Here is a 22071-nt window from a genome sequence, read left to right on the forward strand (position 1 = left end):
ACTCTCTACATTCATCCTCTGTTGGAAGAGTTATTCAAGTGGCATTTCGTCTTCATCATCAAGACTTACTCTTATGCCCATTTCTCATGCAAAATAAGAAATAGCTGGTGAATTGTCTTCCCATGCCCCTCACCCCTTCCAATATTAAAATTCCTGACCCTTGCTTTATGAGACTCAACCAGGATAGGACACTTAGTAATGCTCATAAATAGTAGTTAAGTCTGAGTGAAGACCTCAACCTTACAGAGTTGCTGTCTTTAAAGTAGGTGTCATTTTGTGATCTCTTGATGTTTACTGAATGGTCAGTTCTAAACATGATATAGAAGGATTCTCAAAGGCTGTCTTCATTCTGATTCTTTTTATTTTGATGTGCACTGTTTAAGGTGTAACAGTAATGTACATGAAGCTGTAGGCAGTAGCCTGTTTTAGATATTTCATCACTGTGTTGATGAGAGCAGCCATACACAATAAAATGCTGATAAGGAGTTAAAGCTGGTCTGCAATACCTGTTCTTCCCTGTGCCCAAATCTTTGTTGGACACAGCAGCAATATGAGTTTAAAACAAACAAACAAGTGAACAATACTCTTTTATTTTTGTGATGATATTGCGTGACTTCAAGCCCACAGGCTATATATATACACCTTTAAAAACACAAAACAAAACTTCATAGCAAGTAGGAGGGCTGGATTCCAGTAAAGAATGCTGGGACTTTGATACTGGAGGAAAACCATTTCAAAACAGTTTTATGTCAGAAGGCACATAACACGTAAAACGGAGTGGCTGGTGATCTGGAAAAAAATACAATAAAAAATTCTGCATAGCATAAATTACTTTATAGATCTGTAATATCTCTAAGGTTGCTGATTCTGGAAACATTGTATAAGGTGAGAGATACTGTAAAACATCATTCTTTACAAATACTTATATATTTTATAGTCTTGAACTGTAGCCTAAAATCTGCTTTTCTGGTAGAATGTCTGTGTAATCTGGAAAGAAAAGAATTGAGGGAAGGAGTTTTCACTTCTGGGCTTCTCATGAAAAATCACTGCCTCACAAATCTCTTCCTTATGTTCATGTTTTCCAGTGGTAAAAGGAGAAATGAGTAATACTCCATATGGTAAATTGCAGTTAATTTATATTCTTGAATATGATACACTAGTCCTTTAAAATTCATTCTAAAGCCACCTTCAGCATACAAAAAAGTAAAATAAGTTCTTAAGTGAATAGAAGATGGTGTTCCCACCAGTATGGAGCATGGTACTGGCTTTTGTCATTTAAAAATCCCACTGACATTACTTTGACATTGAGTGTGACCTATGCCATCCAAGTGTCCTATTTTCCCTTACATTTTGCTCACCATTGGAACAAAGTGATTTTTCTTTTTTACGTAAAGTGTTTCTTCATGGAAGGAGGATCTTCACTAGAATGGTTTCCATTGTTGTAGTTACACTGTTAGAAACAGGACAGATGAACTACTCTGGCATTAAAAACGTCACTCTTGCTGTCTTGATGCTGAGGATATAGCTGAGCCAATGCAATCGTCAGCTGTTGTCAGAAGGATGCTTCCATCTCCCTCGCTGCACCATGTCGGGTGCTGCAGGAAGGTTAGTGCTGGGAACAATGATTCATTTTCAGTGGCGTGAGCTGGATCACGGCATGACTGTGTGAGCACCGGTGCTGGTGCAAGAGCAAAGGGTGGAGTGGGCTTGTCATTTTGGAACAGCCATTTTCTCAGTGCAGTTGATGGAGGATAGCCCTGAGAGCTGTCTTTGAGTGGAAGACATGGACCTGTACAGAGCATATCTGCACAGATGACAGCCGTCTCGGTTGGCCAGGCACACAGACTCCCAATGAACAGCCATGTACCTGCATTATTGTAGCCCTGAGGCTGAGCTTGGTAGCCTGCGCTGCTTCTATCCCAGTTACAAGTAGTGGGCTGTATTTTTATGTAATACCAAATACTTCATTGTTAGAGCTGCCCCTGTATTATATTCATTTCAGTGGTCTGTCGCAGGTGTCTCTGTGCACTTCATGTCAGAAAGTTTTAGCTCTTGGGGTTAAGACTCAAGAAGTCATCACTGATGCTGTTTAGCATTTTATTACTCAGTATGTGGGAGAGCATCCTACCAGAGTTGTCCAAAGATGGCTTGCATGTGGACTTTCAATGGCATGCCACAATTCCAGAAGCTTGGAGTCTCGCAACAACTTGAAGAAACCATCTGTGAAAGAAAACAGCTTCCAGCTTCTAGCTCCCACTGAGGTAGAAACTTAATATATATTAACAAAAGTGCTGGCAAGGTCATTAGTGGCATTGTGTCTGTTGAGAAGGAAGTATTTGTCCCACAGTTTTTTCTGTTGCTGTAGTTGTCCTATAATTATAATAGAAAGACTTCTCAGTGTGCCATTCTATGAAGAGCTTTGTGTTCCTAGGGCAGTAATAGTTATTAATAAAAACTAAATGTTATTTCAGTTGTTGTGTTGTGGGATAAGGGCGCAGTTGTGAAGGTCTGGATGTAAAATTAAGACACTGAATTGTAATATTCTTCTGCCATGTATGTTTCTTGCATAGCCATCAAAACTGCTAACAGTTCATTTTGTAAATAAGCTAGAGTCATTCCTTTGCATTTATAAAGGAAATGGAAAATGCAGAACAATCTGTGTCAGTGTTGAAACCGAAGATGTGAAAATACAAGGGGAGAGAGCCAATAAATGCTTTTTTGTGTGTGTGTGATTTTCCAAAATTTTAGAGCTAATAGTTTGATTATTTAAGACCAACTGGCATCAAATGGGTTGATAGTCTGCATTTAAGCACTGAGTGGTGGATGCAAACTGTTAATCAGAGGGAGTGCTGAAACTTCATCTGATAAATTGAATAACGATGTAACCTATTACCTGAAAGACCCTCTTTTTATTGTACTTGCTTTGGCCAGTTGAGCTTTTAAAGTAGCTGACTAGAGGCATTGAAACACAGAAGTAATTCTAAGCAGTAGATCAATTTTTTCATGTAATGCAGACATTTCCTAGAAGAAAATAACTTAAGTAGTTCAATTCCTTTTAGTCATCACAGAACATTTTTCGTTTCATTTATTTCTTTAAAAAAAAAAAAGCTGAATTATTTTCATCTACAGAAGAATGTATATTATAGTTACCCTTCATCTATTCCATTTCCTTATCTAAAAATGAATAATGGTGCTGCTGAAGTTTTCATAAATTATTGTTGCTACTTCAGAAATTTGTCTAAATTATGGGCTTACCTTATAAGAAACTTAGCGCCAAGATGGGAAAAAGCATCTAAAATACCACAGAAAGGAAAACAGTTCTTAATCTTGTGTTCAGGTTGACTTGTGTTTTTTTCCCGCCCTATTTGTAGTAGTCTGGTTCTAAAATAACTGCATTGTATCATAACCATTTCTAATGTGAAAAATCTATATATGGGAGTATCCCTTTTTCTTTCTTAGTATTCTTTTTCAATTAAGTTTGCGTTTTTGAGTTCTTTAAGGGAAAATTTGTGAAAGATGTAAAACATCTAGAATCTTTTAAGAGTCGTGGGAAGATATTGATAACAATCTTTTTCTGCTTGTGTTTTGAACTAACAGACAGTTACTCAGGTATCTGGGACTCCTGACACTTGAGCTGATGCATAGAGTAACTGGTCAAGAGAAAGCATACCAAAACTAGATTTGAAGGAAGACTTGATCTTTTGCATTTTGGATGTGAATCAAATTAATCACCTGCTACCTAGCTTTGCACAGTTTCCATTGGACCATCACCTCTGTGTGCTCTCCACTTTTCCATTTAGTGTCTGGTAGCAGAGGGAGGATGCTGATCTCCAGCTCCCAGTCGTAATTTCTCTGCCTGTTCCTGGGGCATGTTTCTCAGCCCTTTCCTTGTTGGATAAAACTCTGAACTTCATTGCTTTTTGATGACGTGCATCAAAGCAAAGGAATTCGTGCTGCAGACTAATATCATTAAATATCATGGAAGATTCAACGCCATAAAGAGCTGTTTTTGCTAATTGCCGATGGGTGTTCTTAACACCAACAATTAGGCGTTAGGCAGCAGTAAGACAGTTACCTCTGACAATCAAAGTTAAACTTGCTGTAGGAACATAGGTGTTATCCCCGTAGATCAGACTGTAGGTCCATCTGGGTTCGCATTCTGTCCCTGCTAATGAGCTGTGCTGATGTGTAAGAGTAATTAACGCCACGCTGAAGTGTGATATTTAGGAACCCTTCAGTATTTCTGTGTTTAATATTATAATGCTATTTTTTTCTGGAAAGTAGTATTTGCTAAACTGTTGAGGCCAGCCTATTTTTTAGAAATACTTGAAGGTAGTAAGATGAAGAATAGCAGGGAATGATAGATGTAAGACCAGAGAAAAGAGAGGAAATGTGACCTCTCAGCAGCTAGATCCATTCTTGACAGATCAGCTCTGATTAATATTAAGGTTTCCCACAAGCCTGATTGGTGTCCACACCTCTAGACTAAAGTATGTTCCATCTCCTCTAAGATCTTTCATCTGAAAGATGAGCAGGCAAACATATGAACATTACATGTGACCATTTCAAGAAGACAATGTAGTCTTTTGAGGTATGTGTGTGTGCAGAGAATATCTAAAATAATTTCTGTTATTGTGATTTCAAGCAAATGTAAAACTGCTTATTTGTTGCTAACATTTCTGTCATTTGGAGTCTCCTAAAACAACTTGGTCCTGTTCTCCTAAGGCTGAAGACAACAGTAGAGTTGTGTGAGGTTGAGCTGTGCCCTCAGACCTTGCGGATGACAACTAGCACATTCAGCGTTCCAGTTCATTGCCACAGTTTATACCCTGTGTGTCTATGCACTTGAACTCTACGTCATAAGCAATGAATATTTTTAATAGGCTTTGTACTCTCTTGTCTGAGATGAATGTAGGCCCACACACACTGTAAGCTTTAATTAATTGTCCTCTGAGGTCTGGTGGACATATTTGCATATGCTGTACCAATGGACCACCAAGATTATTCAATTAAATCCTTGCAGTGGCTTTAAGAAGACCTGTAATTAAAGTGTTAATGATGGCTGTTCACTTTTACAATAATTATTTTTATAAAGTCTCAATGTCTGCCTTTACTTCATATGAAATAGGGTCTATTGTGAGTGAAAGCCTGAAATACAGGATGTATCTGAATGCGGTGCCACGATTAAAATGAGTGGATACACCATCATTTCAGCTGCTTTCTTTTTGTCAGATTGTTAAAAGAAATATTTCTAAGCACTTCCCAGATGATAATACATTTACTTTGAAGAAGCTTGCCAGGCCGTTTTCCTTGCTCAATAGACTGGGGAAATGTCTAGTTGTGACCTAATATATTCTGATATGAGTTCAATAAGCATGGCTTTCTTCTAAGACTTACTAGGTAGTTAACAGAAATGTGTTGATATTTAATAAAAATGGATGTGGTTGTGGAAGTATGCCCACTTATAAGGCACTGGAAAAATCATCAAGAAATCGTGGAAGTCATGTAGCTGAAAACAATGTTATGTTGTTACACTCCTGCATAACATGTTGGCTAAAATGGGATTTGCTTCACTGACAGCATGATTCACCTAATGTTTAAAATAAATATATCATTAATAATAGCAGATGGGATAAGGGGAAGATATTCATAGAAATTTGTCCAAAGGAGAAAACTCTCAAGAGAAATAAGGAGTTTAACTATTTCTGTTAACACGTAGCAAACTGATTGCTGATGTGCTTAGCTTGATTTGTGAGTCAAGGCAGTGCAATTTCACCGAGTCTCTTTAAAGTCTGTCATTGATCTTGAGGTACTAATTTACTGAAATAAAAAAATATATATGCATATATTGCATTTATAACTCAATAAAATTAAGTAGCTTTGCTTCTTTGCAGTTCTACAGCAAGAGTTTAACGGAACAATTGAGTGGTGCTGTAAATGCTACAATTATACTTCAAAAAGTGTTTTGTAAAGGATGTCATTGCTGTAAGTAGTTTGAGACTAAACAAGGTTTGGAGTTATATGATACAAGCTTAAAAAAAAAGTACTGAGCAAGTTGTGTCTTTTAACAAACAAGCAAGCAGTCTTGAGTGAAGATAATGAGCAGCTGAGATCTAAGGTAACCAGAAATGGAAACAAGGTGAAATAGGAGCTCTGAGAGAATGAGAGTTTAAAAAGGGCGGTTATTTTAGTAATCTGTATGTTTCTATCCAAGAGTGGTAAGTAGGGAGGGGAAGAAGACATGACAGTGAAAGCATGGAATAGTTGCACAACAAGAGTGGAAAGTTGGGGAGGGAAGTGCATGCACAGTTAAGAAATAATTTTGCGGTGTTCTAATAAAAAAAAAAAAAGGAGGGGGGGGAGTTGAGGGAGAGAGAGATAAGGCTGGTTTATATGCTAAATGTTGAAAATAGCAATCGAGCAGCAGATCATATACTGTAAATTCATAGTGTACTCTTTTCTCTGTGCTTAAGGAAAACAGCCCCGCAGTATGGTGGAAATTAGTATGAAAAGAAATTCCATACATAATGTATGTTGGGGGGATTATCATTAGTTCAGAGAACTGTAAATAGAGCAGGGTTACAGCAATTTAGTAAATACCTAGATTTTGTGAAAAGAAATTGCTTATTGTCCTGGAATATTTGTTCTATATCAGAGTGCTCCAAAGTATATGTAGGATTTACTGTTTCTGTTAATAGATCTGTTTTTCTTGTTACTACATCCACAACTATTTATCAGTGAAACAGAAGAGTTTTCTTTATTTTTTCTGTCTCTCTGAGCTCTGTTGAGCTCCTTTTTGAACCACAAGTGGGGAGGAGTCTGGACTGAATTACGGGATAGTCATGGTTGTCAGTGCTTGAGAGGTGAAGAGAAGTGATGCTCTCTTCAAGCTAAATGGAAATTAAAACATTGCACAATGGCTTTGACCTTATTTAGTGTACATTAATTGGAGACATTTTGTTCTTGAGACCATGTGAGCTTGCAGAGTATTCTTGGTTGAAAATACTTTTGACAATGAGATTATTGTTGGCATAGGACAGATATCAATGTGTGTTTGGTGTATGTGTGTACACACGTGTATATAAAACGGCTTAATTTGTTTGCGTTCATTTTCCTTGTTGTATTTTTTTCAAAGCATAATTATTGAAAAACATGTAAAATTAGTTTAAGGAACTATTAGAGTAGGCTTCTCTTGCAAAATAGCCCTAGAATTTATAATGAAGTAAAATGGAAGCATAAATCAAGATTGATTTTTAAGTTCATACTCCTCTCTCTAATATTTTCTCAATAGTGCATTTCACTTATGGTTTCAACACTGTAATAAACCATGAAGGCCCAGGCTTGCAGAACTAAGCTCAATAATGTGTTAGAGATGATTCTCTGTCTAGTGAGCTTTGATAAAAACATTTAAAGTTGTTACACAGCTATCAAATAGCTAAACATTTGCTAAAAAACTTTTACTGAAAGTTATGCTTCAATTTGTGGAGGGTGGCTAAGAAAGCCTGGCTTCTGTCTAATTTCCAAATTATAGTGTCTGGTGTGATGAATTGCTCCAGGTTGAGGTACAGTTGTGATCATGCAGTTACAAGAGACAAATGCACATAGACTATGTAAGTTCAAGTCGGGGTTATTTCTGGTTCTGAAAACCCTTAACATATAACTAAATACCAATTAATATTTTCTAGTTAACTCTTCTTAATGAAACTCAGTGGCTTCATGTAGTCTGCTAATATGACTGATCTAGCTGTAGCAGCAAAGAGAGCTAGCTCATTGTGTCAGGACAGCTGTTGACTGTCAGTTCTTGTCTTCTCCAAAACTTAGCTTTTATTTCTTCTGCCCTCACTGCCTCTTGGGGAGAGGCTGCAACTTTGTTGGATGGGAGAGGTGGGGTTTGGGGCAGCATTAGCTGGTTGGACATCTGCTGTCAGTCTTCAACAGGGAGAGACAGTAGCAGCTGGATTGGAGCATCCAGTGTTACTTCTGGTCCACAAGCCACCTGCTGAACCATGCTACTTCAAATCTTATTTTTCTTTAGAAAATACATTGTAGGCTTTTAATACAAAAGGGTTATGTTACCCTAGTTTCTGGAAGCTTTCCATGTAGTTAACCATTAAGGAGCACTAAGATTTCCAATATCTAATCTGAGATTTACGGATAGTTGTGCCTTGTAAACACCTACCTTCCTGTTTTCTCAAACAATCTCAGGCAGCGAACAATGTTGTAGCCATTTTTACTGTAGAATAATACAGAACTGACAATTTTGTTCAACTGCAGTGCTATTATCAAACTAAGTTATACGCTGTACACAGGGCTTAAAATGTGTGTTGCAAAATCTTATGTACGTTGGTGACACACAGCAAGTACATTTCACAAATCGGTACACTTTTGTGGCCTTTACTGAGTCTTAGTATCTTAAAAATTCCCAAATGTTCTGTATAAAGTGAATGGGACATTCCCCCAAAGTTTTGGGAAAACAATGTTAATTCTATCTGCTTGGGTGAGAAGGCTTTGTTTTTATATAATTATTTTCATTAAAATATAAATCTGGTTTTAGAAGGGTCCCATTGTAGGAAAGGGTTATGCTTTCAGGGCAATAGTGTTTGGGGGGGGAATAAATATTAATATTTTTATATATATATTTATTTATTTTGAGAAATAAATATCAATAATGATTGAAATGCTGGAGTACAATCAGCTGTATAGAGATGTCCAGGTGCTCTTTCACTACAGCAGCAGCAATGATACCCAAACTCCCATGACTGTAACAGCCTTCCTTTTGAACTGAAAGAATCTGGAGAACAGACCTTTTGTCTGAAAAACCTTATAGCAGATAAAGAAATTGGTGGAAGCAGCAACTATAGATTAGTTGTTGCATTGTCTGCCAAGAAAAATTAGAGTTTTGTGAGCACCTTCCCAAGTATGTGCGTGCCCAAAGGATCCTAAATGCTTTGCTTATAGCAGTGTACGTGATGTTATACAGGTCTGTCAGCACTTTGTGTGCTTTGAAACTTACTGTCTCTTTATACCTTCTTTTGTACAGACTCCCTGATGTTAAATTACTGTACTCGTATGTCTTTGAGTGAAGCCAAGCAATGTGGTTTCCAAAGTTGTTTAAAAGGTTTAATTGAAAAAAGACTCATAATTAGAGAGTATGACAATACTGACAAAAAAATGCTTGCATATGCTATTTACTGTACAATGTGGCATTACAGATTTAGTAAAGTAGAAGACTTGGTGCAACCACAGACCACATCCTTTCTAACAGTTGTGTAGGGACTGCATTTACTTAAATTTTTTCCAAATTCAGACAACTTTTTATTAGATAACTGTAAGTTACTGCATTTATTTCAGCTAGTAATGAGACATTCTTATGTTAGAAAGCAAGCATACATGGTAAAAAAAAAAAAATTGCTGATGTGATTTTTTTTTTGTTTTTCCCTAGTTCAGGAATGAAATGCTTCAAAGAAGCTGAACGAAACTGGACTGGACTTGTCCTATGTGTGTTTCCAGTTTAATCTTACTTTCAAAAGTCAGTGCAAAAAAAAAATAGCACTAATCTAGAGAAGTTCATTGCTCTTGTAATTTTTGCCTTATCTGTAATTTTAAAATATTTTGTTATGAAGCATGTATAAAAAATGTATAAATTTGCCTCTCATCTGAAGTATCTGTATGTACTCTAAGTAAATGTATGACATAAAAGGATTGCATGCTTGCATAATACAGTCTCGATTGTCAGACTGCAAGTCTTACCTAAGGCTTAGAATAAATGTTAGGAGGCATATGTCTGGTATCTCAGTCTTCTGAAATGTATTCTTCAGCATTGTCAAAAGGAGCAGTCTTTCTAAATTACAGATAGAGTTTTGTTGAAAGCTGTGTATTGGTTTATGATTTTGTTTGTATTCTTTCAGTGAAGTAGAACTCAGCCTTTGCTTTGATGGTCACAATGAGAATGAGCAAATGAGAAGACCTTAGCATTTAGGGCCATATACATAAAGTATATAAAGAAAGGACATCAGAGAAGCTTTGAAGTGGCATCTAGCTTTAATTTCAGTGGGAGAAAACCAGATGCGTCTCTGGGAGTTCTGGTTCAGTTCTGTATTTTTGAGAGTACAGGGAACTCAAGCAAATCATACAGTGGAGAGACCCCAAACCGAATATCCCCACCCTTGTACTCAGATCTTTCTCACCACTTTCACTTTGGAGTGAACTGCCCTGTTCCAGAGAAAGATAGTGTGACCCTTCAATTTTGTGTGCATCCTCCTCTACCAACTGGATTAGACATCTTTTTTAGACATCTTTTTTTTTTCCAATTTCTAGTGCTATAATCTGAATTGATTTCCTGAAAATCCTTGTACTAATAAAGATCATGTCAATTTCAAAATGACAAAACTGGACAGAATTTTCGATTTGATGATTTCACAGTGCTTCTGGTTAGAAGAAAACATTGCTATATAGCATTTTGGGGTCAGCAATCCTGTAAAACACAAGGTAAAACTAAAACAGCAAGTGCTGCTCCTGGAGTTCTGCATTATGTTGCTACTCACAAATAGAATAATATATCTATTTGAGGGCTTTTTTTAGTAGTCCTTATATCACATTTGGCCATCAAAAAGATTGCTGTTTACTGTACTTGTATGGAGTAGATTAAAACCAAGATTTTTTTAAACATGTCTAGCATTGGTGAAAATAAGTAAAATAATACTGTCTTTTAAAGAGACAGAGACTCTCAAGGAATGGAAAGGAGGAAAAAAGAGTGGATGAGAAGGCAAATAATGTGAGTCAAATTCAAGGTTGTAGTCAACTTCTAACTTGAACAAGATAAATTCTTTTTCTCTGAGGGCTTGTCCGTGTGCCAGAGCTGAGCTACCTGCTAAATGATGCCAAAGCCTGCAGTGTTCAGAGGAATGGATCGGGAAGAAGTTTAGAAATTCAGAGAAAATAGGTCAAATAGTCCTGTTCAGTTGTCTTGCACTGAGATAGCTAAAAATGTAACTTATCCCTGAGCAAGCTATTTTAGTGTGGCTTTTTTTTCTGTTGTTTGGTTTGGTTTAAATCCTTTTACAGCAGGCGACTGTCCAGGCCCGCTATGGGAATCAAGAACCAAGAAATAACTTGATACATGCAAGAACTATGACTTATCCTGCTTCTCTCTCCTGTCATTTTAGTCAGCTGTGTCCATTTCTGGAGCCCAACACATCCCAGTGGAAAATGTTAATGAGTAATAGTTTGTGCCACATACTGAGTCTTGAGAGTATCCTCACAAATACTAATGAAATATATGGGGAATTTCTTTCCACCTTTGCTCTAGTGTGTAGCAAGCCATTAATACAACCTCGCTATGGATGCTAAAATACCAAAGGCCAGTTTACATCCTTTAGTATACGCACAGCAGTGTATGCATATAGTTACCCTGTGCTATCGAAGTATTGTTACCAAAAATTGATCGGAGACTTTTGTGGAATCTTCTTCCTTGGAGATCTTCAAAAGCCGCCTCGATGTGGTCCTGGGCAACTTGCTTTTGGTGTTCCTGTTTGAGCGGATGGCCTCCAGAGACCCCTTCCAACCTCAACCATACTGTGATCCCAAGAGAGAAAGAAGAAAATTGTGTTATTTCTATATGTCTTGGAGGCTTTATCTCTGCATAACTGGAGAGTTAGCATGCTGGCTTCTAGCTGCCTTTATCAAAGTAAATTAGTCTTTACCATGTAATAAAAGTACAGACACAAAAATATGCAGAGTTGAAACTCTGAATTGCAGACTGGAGTTTGCATAAACTTTTATTAAACATAAAATTGAAAATTATCTTCTCAGTAAAAGAACATATTTTTGCTTTATTTCCCCTACGATTTATTGATGAGATATAAAGCTTGTGTGTAGACTCAAAGTGACATTTCTTAGATAACTGAACAACTGTCTAAGTTGGCTGTGACTGTTGAGTGGTAGCTTTTAATGAAACTTTCTGTAAGATGTGGTTTAAAACAAATGCCTTTACCTACTGTTATGTAGGAGAGTTATGACAATAATTACCAAGATACTCTATATCTTACACAAGTATTTTGAGGAGTCTTGTCAAAATACCAGCTGAGTGAGTGCCAAAAATGCATTATTTCAGATGAGTAATGAACAGGTTTTCGAATTGAATTATTTGAAGTCTATTCATCCAGTTTTATAGTATTTATAGTAGTCACACTTCTGTACAAGCTGATTTTCCAGCATTTACTCATGAGATTTCATCTTCTTCTAAGCTGAAGAGAAAGAAAAGATTGTTCTTCCATTGTCTCCCCTGTTTAGAGAGAAGTGACTGTGAAGATTTCTAAAATGCTTGAAAGAATTTCATATCCCACAGGAGAGCATTTCATGTCTATGGTTTTATGGTTTTTCTTGCCTTTTGTATATAATGTCAACTACACTTTGATACATCTCAATATCAAATTGAGTAGTAAGGAAAGCTGTGTTTTTGTCCAAAAACTTTTTGATACTTTTGGAGTACTGACTCACTATATGATTTGAGACTGAAACAAAATACTCTTAAACAGATCTGTCCTTGCAGCCACTCTTCTCTCTACTCTTTTCCTCCCCATTTCCGTTTTCCCTTCTGGTTTTGTATGACTGTTCCTCTAGGATCTTTGAATATTGCCTGTTCCTGTGTCAGTGTGGGCCAGGTGCACTCACACAGTTCCTGGGATGTGCCACTGCTGTAGCAGTCTGATTGTTGCTGGTCCTTGACCAGAAGTCCTGATCCATTTTTTTGAACATTTCTGGATGTCAGCTGATAGCCAGGTGTCAAGGTTTAACGTGAACAGCATCATTTTGTCAAAACCTATGGAGTGCTAGCTCATATCCATCTTATTTTCTGTTTGGTAGGAGAATTTCTGAAATGTTTGAATAAAAAAAAAAAGTTTTTTTGGAAGTGAAGAAGAGAGATAATTAGACAAAGAAACAAACACAGGATGCTTCTTCAGGAATATTTAATTTTAGTTTTCTTCTGGACCATTTTCACTTGAAAGGTGTTTGTGGGATCATGGCTGTTTGGAATGGTACAAACATTCTCCCAGTGGTCTGTCTCCAGTCCCCTCATTGGGATGGATGAGCTTCTCCAACAGAAGCTTCTTTAGAAGCTGAACTTAGAATTCTGCTGAATTTAGTGAGAAGATAAAGATTAATTACTGGAGTTTATCTCATTAGCTAAGCTCCATAACGTGTCTATCTATTTAGGTGTCTGTAAACTGCAGTAAGGGGAGGCAGAGTGTGCAAAGAGCTGGGTTATAATTCTAATCTTAGACTTTAGGTTTATGTAGATTGGTCCAACTATCTGTTGTTCATGAAAGTAGAGTGGATATTTTATTAGGCTTTTATATGGAGGTAACTTGTAATTAAGTTATGCTCAAAAATTGCAAAATGATTATGATTCAAAGGGATTTTCAAGAACCTGGGGAACATTAAGATAGTCTTGTAAAGTCTAGGTTGTTTTATGAAGTGAGAACAGTAGAGAGCAGAACATTTTCAAGATGAGTTGTGCCTTCCTAGTTTTGAAAGCTGAAAAGGTTAGGCAAACAGGCAATAAAAGAGGTATCTGCAAAGGACAGCGTGGCATTCAGGACTCCTGGTGTTTTGCACCTCTTCTGCCACCTTACAGCTGAAGCACATTTTTTTCCTCCAGATTTGTTCTCTGTCCAGGAGTATTTTTAGGGCTGAACTTGTGATAAAAGAAGCCATAGTGTTATATAAAATCTTACAACGAATAAAAAAAAAATATCGTATTCTTTGCAAAAGTAAATATTTTAAATGGAATTATTGTTTCTTCATCATTTACAGTGCTGTTTTCAGTTACTGTTGTTTTGCTTTGTGCATTATATAATTTGGATGACATTTATGCTTTTAACACTTTAAATAATATGAGGTGAGTTCATTGTGACACCTGTGATACATCCACCTGCATTCTGTGCTCATTGCCTGCCCTTAGTCTGAATTCAGCCTGTGTGCTTTTAAATCACTGAGCCAAGTTTAAATTTCATCAGTGCCCCTTTCCAGCTCTCTTCATGACGGGGAGAAGTTTACAGCGGGAGAGTGTTGCAGTCCGTCATCCCCCTTGCTCCTCATAGTGTCACAGGCCTGCTGCTCTGCCAGTTGGCAGCTCCGCACTTGCAGGTGTGCTCGCACATGGCATGAATGGGGCTGTGAGACCCTGCAGCATGCAGGGATGCCACAGGTACAGAAGCCCTGGTCTGCAGCAGGAATGAGCTGGTTGGCACGTCCTGGGGGCAGTAGATGCAACTCATCTTGACCCCATCCCTCCTGTCCCTTCCTGGGCTGGAAGGCTCTAGTCGAAACATTTCCTTCTCGAGTGGCGGTAACTGATAGCTGTTGAAGTTTGGCAATTTCTTTTAAGTTCTGGAAGCTGCTGTGATACAGCAACAGCCGCGGTTCAGGGGAACAAGATCGTGTGAAATGAGCGGTGCGTGTCGGTGAGGGCAAAGCCCTAGGCTGGCAGGCTGCCTGTCACCTGAAGGTACTCCCGAGGGAGGCGCAGGGGAGCAGTGCGCTGAGCTTGTCATCGGCCAAAACAGACCTGTGCCTGTGGCACCTCACTCTGTTCCAGTCACTGGATAGTTATCTGCTTTATCTGAAGATTTTAACTGAGTAACTTTGTGTTCTAGGCTAGAAGACAATTGCCTTCGGTGTATTGTTGTTTTATCCTTACAGAACAGTTATGTCTTAAGTTTGCCTACTCCTTGCATAACTGTAGTCTTATTTAAAAGTATATACAGATTTCGCTGAAGTAAATTATTAGTCATCATATACGAACTAGTCATACTCTTACAGTACTATTTTTTAAATTCAAAACCAATACCAACCTAACACAAATGTCTTCTATTTCCAGAATATTCATAAAGATTTTTTGAGTCATTCTAAGATCCTTTTATCATCCTTTTTTTGTTTATATGTATGTGTGTGTGTTATGTCATAACAAAACATTCGTAATGATTTTCACTGGTTTGATATACTTGATGTACTGGGTTTATATACTTAAGCTGAAAAATTGAAAAATAATTTTGCCTATGAATTGCCTTTGAATTGTTCCTTATCTCTCCTCCACAGTCATAATGAACGAAAAGTAACCTGTAAGCATCCAGTAACAGGACAGCCTTCACAGGACAACTGTATTTTTGTTGTGAATGAACAGTAAGTGGCTAACAAATTTTAATCCGTATATTTTATAGTATTGAGCTAAGCTTCAGTGATCGCTAATTGTGACATTTAATTTATTTTTTCCATGTTAGATTAGCATGTATAAAGTTTTATTTGTTTAAATTGTTTGAAAGTAATATTAAATGCTTAATATTATTTTGTCTAAAAAGATAAAAGCCATAACCTAAATTGGGTATATATGGTAGAAATGCACTTTGTTTAACTGTGTGGATTTCTATTTGTCACTTTGGTTATTCTACAGTGTTAGCAAACAATGTATATACTATATAATAATCCAACAAACTTCTAACAAGGAATTCATTTTTAATCCTATAGCAACAATCAAGTGTAATTTACCTTGTTTTATCTGATGGTTTTTCCTTTATTGGTTATTTTCTTGACCAGCTGAGACAGTTTCTGAACCATTGAGTAATAACTTGGCTTCGCTATCTTCGCATTAATTTTGTAGCATACACAACGAAATGTAAAAGTGAGAAGTTAAGACCTGACTTCAAGATACTATATGTGGCTGGATATCGGGTGTCCAATTCATCATCATTGCTGTGACACCTGTTGTATCGTAGCTAGAATGGAAACTGCCATAACTGCAGTATGTGAAATTGCACAAATATGCATATTCTCACGGAAGTGGGGTAAAGCCATTTGGAGCCTTTGGAGAGCATTTCTTCCTGTTTCTGTCTCATGTTTTTCCCTCCCACCAACACTGTAAACTAATAGAGAAATCCTGTTTTAAAACAACATCTTGAAATTAATCTGACAGATTTAAGTTTAAAACACAGTGCAGGTAACTTTACAATGAGGTATGAACTGCTTTCAGATTGAAAAAGTAGGACACAGCCCATATTAGGCTACATCTAGGAGTGCTTTTTAATAGCGGTCTGCATACACAGCATGTTCTAGTGCTATTACATACTCTATTTTCAGGACTGCTGCAGCGATGACGTCTGAAGAAAAGAAGGAGCGACCAGTAAGCATGTTAGGTGAAGCAACTAACTATAATCTGACATCAGATTATGCTGCTCATCCAATGAGCCCTGTGGGCAGAGTAAGTATGTCCAAATTAAGTTAAAATTACCTAGTTATTTCACCAGATACTAGACAGTGCTTTGTTTCTCTTTTAAAATGGAATACTAATAAAGTGTATTTGTTGTCTTTTTCAGGACATTCAGTTCTTTAGATGTTTTACTTGGAAACTGAGGTGTTTGAAATTATCACTGAAGCTGTAATTTTTATCAGATATCTCAGATCTTATGACTTGCACATACTTAAATTATTGACAGAATCTAACCTTTACTTAAGTGTGAATGAGCAAAATCTTGAGTCACTGCTCAGACATCTGGGTGCAAGCATTGTTAGGGATACACAATTGGCTAGATTTCTTTTGGTAAGGTAACTATCTGTAAGACGTGGTTACAAGAGAGAGAGGTGTAAAGTGACCCTGTGGTAAACCAAAAGGGCAGATACTATGATTTGCTGACATTGAACCAGAAATACTGGTTTCCTAAGAAAATTCTTAGGGAAAATCCTGGAGATTCCAAGACTACCTTAAGTTGTATCCCACTTTCTTCATTTACCCAGCTTCTCAGAAAGCTAAGATGAATGCCCAGATGTTTATCCAGGTGATGGATTCAATTATATCTACTTTAAGTTTTTTGAATAAAGTTGGCAAAGCTATTCTTTGCATTTTTTCAGTTTTGGAGAGCTTTCATAAAAGGAAAGTGCACTTGCTACAAAATTAATTTCCTTCATTGAATTTGTTAGAATACCAAGATGAACGCTGTGATCAGTGCTGACAGATGCAAGCCCCCTAATATCTTCTACCAAGCAGTTATCATTTAAACAAGTGGGAAAAAAAGCACATTTTTACTACCCATTGAAAACCTTAGCGCTGAGAAGTGTTTTTTGGCAGATTAATGGCCTGGAAGAGAAAATAAATTATGGATTGTCTTTTAATTGAGCAGATTCCTTAATTTCAAAGAACTGATATAATTTGTTTTCCATGTAGTAGGAAAGAAATATCCTAAGATTTCTCAGAGTGCTTTTTTGAAACACCTTTTTTGTAGTTTTAAATATAAATTAAGGATTCTGCCTGTCTAATGAGACATAAGAAAAATGTTATTTAATGAGAAAAGGTGTCTAGCTTTCAAAATGTGTCTTCATATATCAGTGTTGCTGGGGAAAAAAAAAAGGAGGCACAAAAAGGAGGCACAAATTAATTATAAACAGTAATAAAATCCATAATCTCAATTTTTGTATGTTTCCATTTGTGCAGGACAGCCAGCTTATGAAGCAGTAAGAGTTGTAATAGTGGTGCAGATTGTAGTAATAGTTACACAGAAAATTAGCTACAGTAGTGCTGTCTAGGAAGCACTTCTGGATTATATGTAGGAAATTCCAATCTAGGGAGCACACATTCTACAAACATTTTCACACTCTCCCTTCAAAAGAGTAGTTCAGAGTAGTCTGTTTTTTTCCCAGTTTTCGAGAAGGAAGTTGAGATTGTTACAGGCCAATTTTAATTTCTTTACAGTCTTTGATTAGTGACACTTCAGCTTCTTGTGGAAACTTCTGTCTTTTGAAGAAGGACTTCGTGTTACTCTTCATTCCTCTTGTCTATTTATTCTAGTTTTTACATTAATCGTTAATGTTATAAGTGCATTTGACAGTACATGCAATTACCGTACATCGGTTTTCAAAGGTAAACTTGTCTGAATTACTGCAATGCCGTTTTTAATTTTTTGTTTTCAGGAGGTGAATAATTGCTAAGTGGAACCACGATTAATATTAGTCAGCCTTTTCTGGTGGCTCTTTAAGGCTAATGGTTTAAGTTGCTTTTAAAGATAACTACATAGAAGTTGCCCACTGGTTGTACTTGGATGCAACAACTAATTTTCATCTACGTTTTTATTGTTCGTGTCTCCCAACTGGGATATTCTTATCTGTCTTAACAACATTTGAATATAGTTTGTAGAGGCTCTGTGTATTACAGTGCAATAGGAGGAATAAAATATTGGTGAGGAAAGTAGGTTACAGAGTAGGAAAATGACAACACCTTTTTTTTTTTTATGTATTCCTGTTTGCAGAGAGAACTAATGAATGTGCTTAATGTTGGAAGATAATGAGGAATGGAGGTAAAGTTTATGGTAGAACTTAAGTTGAAGACAGTTGAGGGGTGTAGAAATAAGTTCTCCCTTTCATGAATGTTAATTGATCCAGAATAGACATGGCACTTGAAGAATTTTCTGTTTTGTGGCAGAAAGACTCATTTGAGTCTGATACTGTTGTTCAAAGGTTTGTATGAGGTGAGACAAAAATCACTCTCTCCCAGACAGAAGTCCTACTGCTGCTCCTTCTTCCCCACTGTATAAAGCATGGTGACCAATTAATACACCATAGTCCTGGGCAGAGTACTCTTTTTTTAAAGTATTGTTTCTCCTGTATTGGCTTGGAGTGTATTTCTAAATTTAAAACCACTAGCATAGACCTCTGAGGAAGATCTCCATAGGCTTATGACTGCTACAGATATATACATTTTTACCTTTCTTTTTAAAATGAAGAAGTCTTCCTCTTTTTTATTGGTGTTAAAAGTGCTACCTAGACCAATATGATTACATATCCTGAAATGAATTTGGGGGATCATTTTTTTTGATGTGTACATAAAGTAAGGCATGATGCCAGTTCCCCTTCACAGTTCATCTCCCCTGCTCTTTCATAGCTGCCCTGATTATCAGCAGAACAGTGCTAACAGTTTTCTCACAGTAAGTGGAATGAAGTCTACGTTACAGGAGATATGTCAAATTGTTTATAAATATGCGCATCAGTTTGTTGGTAGATATTTCACAGAGTACTCAAGCCAGTCCAGCCTTAAATGGCTAGTTTAGGCGTAGCCATGCACATCTTATCAGGATTCAGGTTAGCCAGAAATTTCAGAGTAATAACTGTGAGATATATCTACATTAGTAAATAGCACAGTAAACAGGAGCTATACATGTGCGGTACTATTGGTGCTCAGGACCAAACATCTGTACTATATTTTCATGTCTTATCTTCAAGTTAGTCCAAAAGTGTTCCTTGTGCATTTTACATTTTAGTCTTACCCAAAATAAATCCAGTTTTCTCTACTATGCAAACCAAAGCACAGCTAGAGGGAACGATTGGCAGATTTTTTTTTCAAGAGTAACCTCCTAATCCAAGATAAAGTGCTGAGGCAGAAACCCACTCAGTTCATGGAAAACTGCAATACTGGAAGGCACCGAAATTGCCTACAAAATCCAGAAGGCAGTATCATCTTGGTTTGTGGTTTGGAAAAAAATTTGAGCCTTAAAGAGTAGAAACATATTTTTGAACAGAAGTTGAAAGTTCAAAAAATTTAGATTCCTGATGTTTTGAGTTTACGTGCAGAAGATTTCTCAAGCCCTGTTTTTTCAAATATTGAAGCAGTAAGATTAGTGTTGATCACTTTTCTGGTAGTTGAAGAGCATTTTTAAGTATACTTAGCAGTTCTGAAAATGGGAAAGAAGCTTCACATAAATTCTGTGTCCCTTAGCAGCTAAACAGAGAGAAGAGCAGCTAATATAGTGATTAAATGTGCAGCTCCAGCTATTCTGGTTTTGTCCAGAGTTCAAAAACCTTGCTCGTGTTTTTCTTCAGGCTGGAGAAAGAGTAACTATCACTGGCTGGATTTCCTGGCATCTTTCTCGGTACTGGGACTGTGCACGGTCCTGTAGCTTCTGTTTTCAGAAGCATCACAGTTGTTGGGACCATTCCTCAGAATGCATAAATAGTACTTACAGTGCCGTGGAGTGAGAAGTATGTGAACTCTTCCATTTTTAATTATTTCCTTTCTTACTGTTTCCTCAGTATGACACAGTGTGGTGGAATGGTCTGGGATGACAGACATAAAAAGAGGAGGAGATGGCCTAAAAAGTTTAAAAGCGGATAATTATTATATATATACACCTACAATATTTAAATCCCACAGTATGTGTTGTATTCTCAGCCTCAAAGGAGGCTGAGAAATCATTGTGAACAAATGCTCTCTTGTGGTAAAATAATCACAAGTCATCTAAGACATTCTCTGTATTAGCTAAAATTAGAAATCACTTCGTGCTCTGTTTAGTTAGTGTACGTTTGTATTTACAGTTGCAAAGATGTATAATGCATTAAGTCTTTGCTCAGAGTTCAGTGAAATTGGAGTCAATATGGTTTATTGTCAGACCTATCTAAGAGAAATCTATTTAAATTACCTGAATTTGTTAGTAGACTTGACATTAGTAGTACTTGTGGTTGGTTGTGTTTTCAGAAGTCATGTGTTAACCATGTTACAAGTAATGGAGGTCTGGAAAAATCTTAAGAGTTTTTGACCCTTGAATACTAATGCTAGAGAAGGGATGAGTGTTATAAATTATTTCTGATCCAAATCTTGGCACAGCTCTTGTGTAACTTGCCTTACAGGTAACATGCCTTACAGGTTTAATTGAATAGATGTAGAATTAATTTTATAAATTGCTGTTGGTTGTTAGAGGCTCTTTATTTTTTCCTTTTTTACATCTAGATGTCATACTTCTATTATCTTCTTTAAAAATGTCCATTTTACACTGGTAGAATTTTCCAGATGAAAATGTGAAAGATTTTGATTTACAGTTTGAATTAAGTTTTCAATTGCTTGCTCTGTCTTGCTTTCCAAACAAAGCTGAGTCAAATTTCTGTATCTCCAAGGGAAATCAAAAGCACTCCGATTGTTTTTATATTCCCTCCTGATTCTTTAAAAAAAAGAAGCACAAAATGTCCTTGTTTCATTGTGTTGTAGACTTAAGACAAACACGCATAGTTTTTGTAATGTCATTCTTTTTAGACTAAGCTATATTGTACTCTTCAGTAAATGGCATTGTTGACAAAAGCTGCACATCATTTTAAATTGTAGCTTTCAGTTTGATTTTAAACCTACTGTGGAATTCTCTCTAAAGCATGTATAAATCACAATGCAATTCTGTGAGGCGTGTTGAATTTTACTAGAGAAACCCATACCCTAATTTGCAACAAAAATTGAGTGTGTGTTTAGCCTTCCTATTTGAGCATCTTATTTAGAAACTTTGCATAACTTTTCAATTAGTCTCAGTAGTAGAGATGGGGAAGCTGAAGCACAAGATTATATTGTCTAAATTCAAATAGTAGTTTTGGAGCAGAGCCGAGAACACAGCTTAGAAAATTTATTTGAATTTTCCTTTTTCTGCAGAATGGGATGCTTTTCCTGTATTGCATTGCTTGGTCTCTGAGGCACCAATCTTACAGAATTTAAAACACACATACTTAGTAGATCTAGTTGCAGAACAAACTTTCTAAATGTAGACTGAAAAGAATGAAGTGTGAATTGGAAAAGCACTGCACATTTCTTTATGCTTTTTCCAATTTCTTTGGGTTTCTCAAGTACAAGAAGAACGAAATCTAAAACGGTTTATATTCCCTGTTTCTCTTAATCATCTGTGATTGTTGCATAGCTGTAAGGATGTAAAAGATATAAGCGACAGCAGAAGTAAATGCTGGAGTTTAAGGACTAAAGACTCAAAGTAGGCCTTAGTGCAAGTAGGTAAAATATTGAATATTCAAACTAGCCAAGGGATTTATAGAGTGGAGGTTCTCGAGGGGGAAGAAAGAATTTTAGAAAGTTACCCTGTATGTTAGGAAAGTGGAAGACTCATCAAGAAGCCTGTGAATTATATCTTGTTGAAATCTGAGCATGTTTTCATTCATTAGGCGTATGTTTAAAGCAGGAAAGAGTAGAATTTTCATACTTGTGATGTAATTTTTCATAATTAACAACAGTTCTATTAGATGGAACTAGACCTACAGCTTGGAAGATTT

The 22071-nt window shown here is 36.7% G+C and overlaps 1 protein-coding gene across 21 annotated transcripts in view; it reads left to right on the forward strand.

Annotated features, from left to right (window-relative positions):
• The window catches only part of PLEKHA5 (pleckstrin homology domain containing A5), a 170171-nt gene that overhangs the window by 83937 nt on the left and 64163 nt on the right, over positions 1 to 22071 (forward strand). For all 21 annotated transcript variants that reach the window (XM_040564080.1, XM_040564162.1, XM_040564125.1 and 18 more), the window contains 2 exons: positions 15100 to 15183; positions 16135 to 16255. In XM_040564080.1, the coding sequence (XP_040420014.1) occupies positions 15100 to 15183; positions 16135 to 16255 (205 nt within the window). The remainder of the gene's footprint in view (positions 1 to 15099; positions 15184 to 16134; positions 16256 to 22071) is intronic.

This window comes from Cygnus olor, chromosome 1 (genome assembly GCF_009769625.2).
Source record: "Cygnus olor isolate bCygOlo1 chromosome 1, bCygOlo1.pri.v2, whole genome shotgun sequence".
Taxonomy (NCBI): Eukaryota; Metazoa; Chordata; class Aves; order Anseriformes; family Anatidae; genus Cygnus; species Cygnus olor.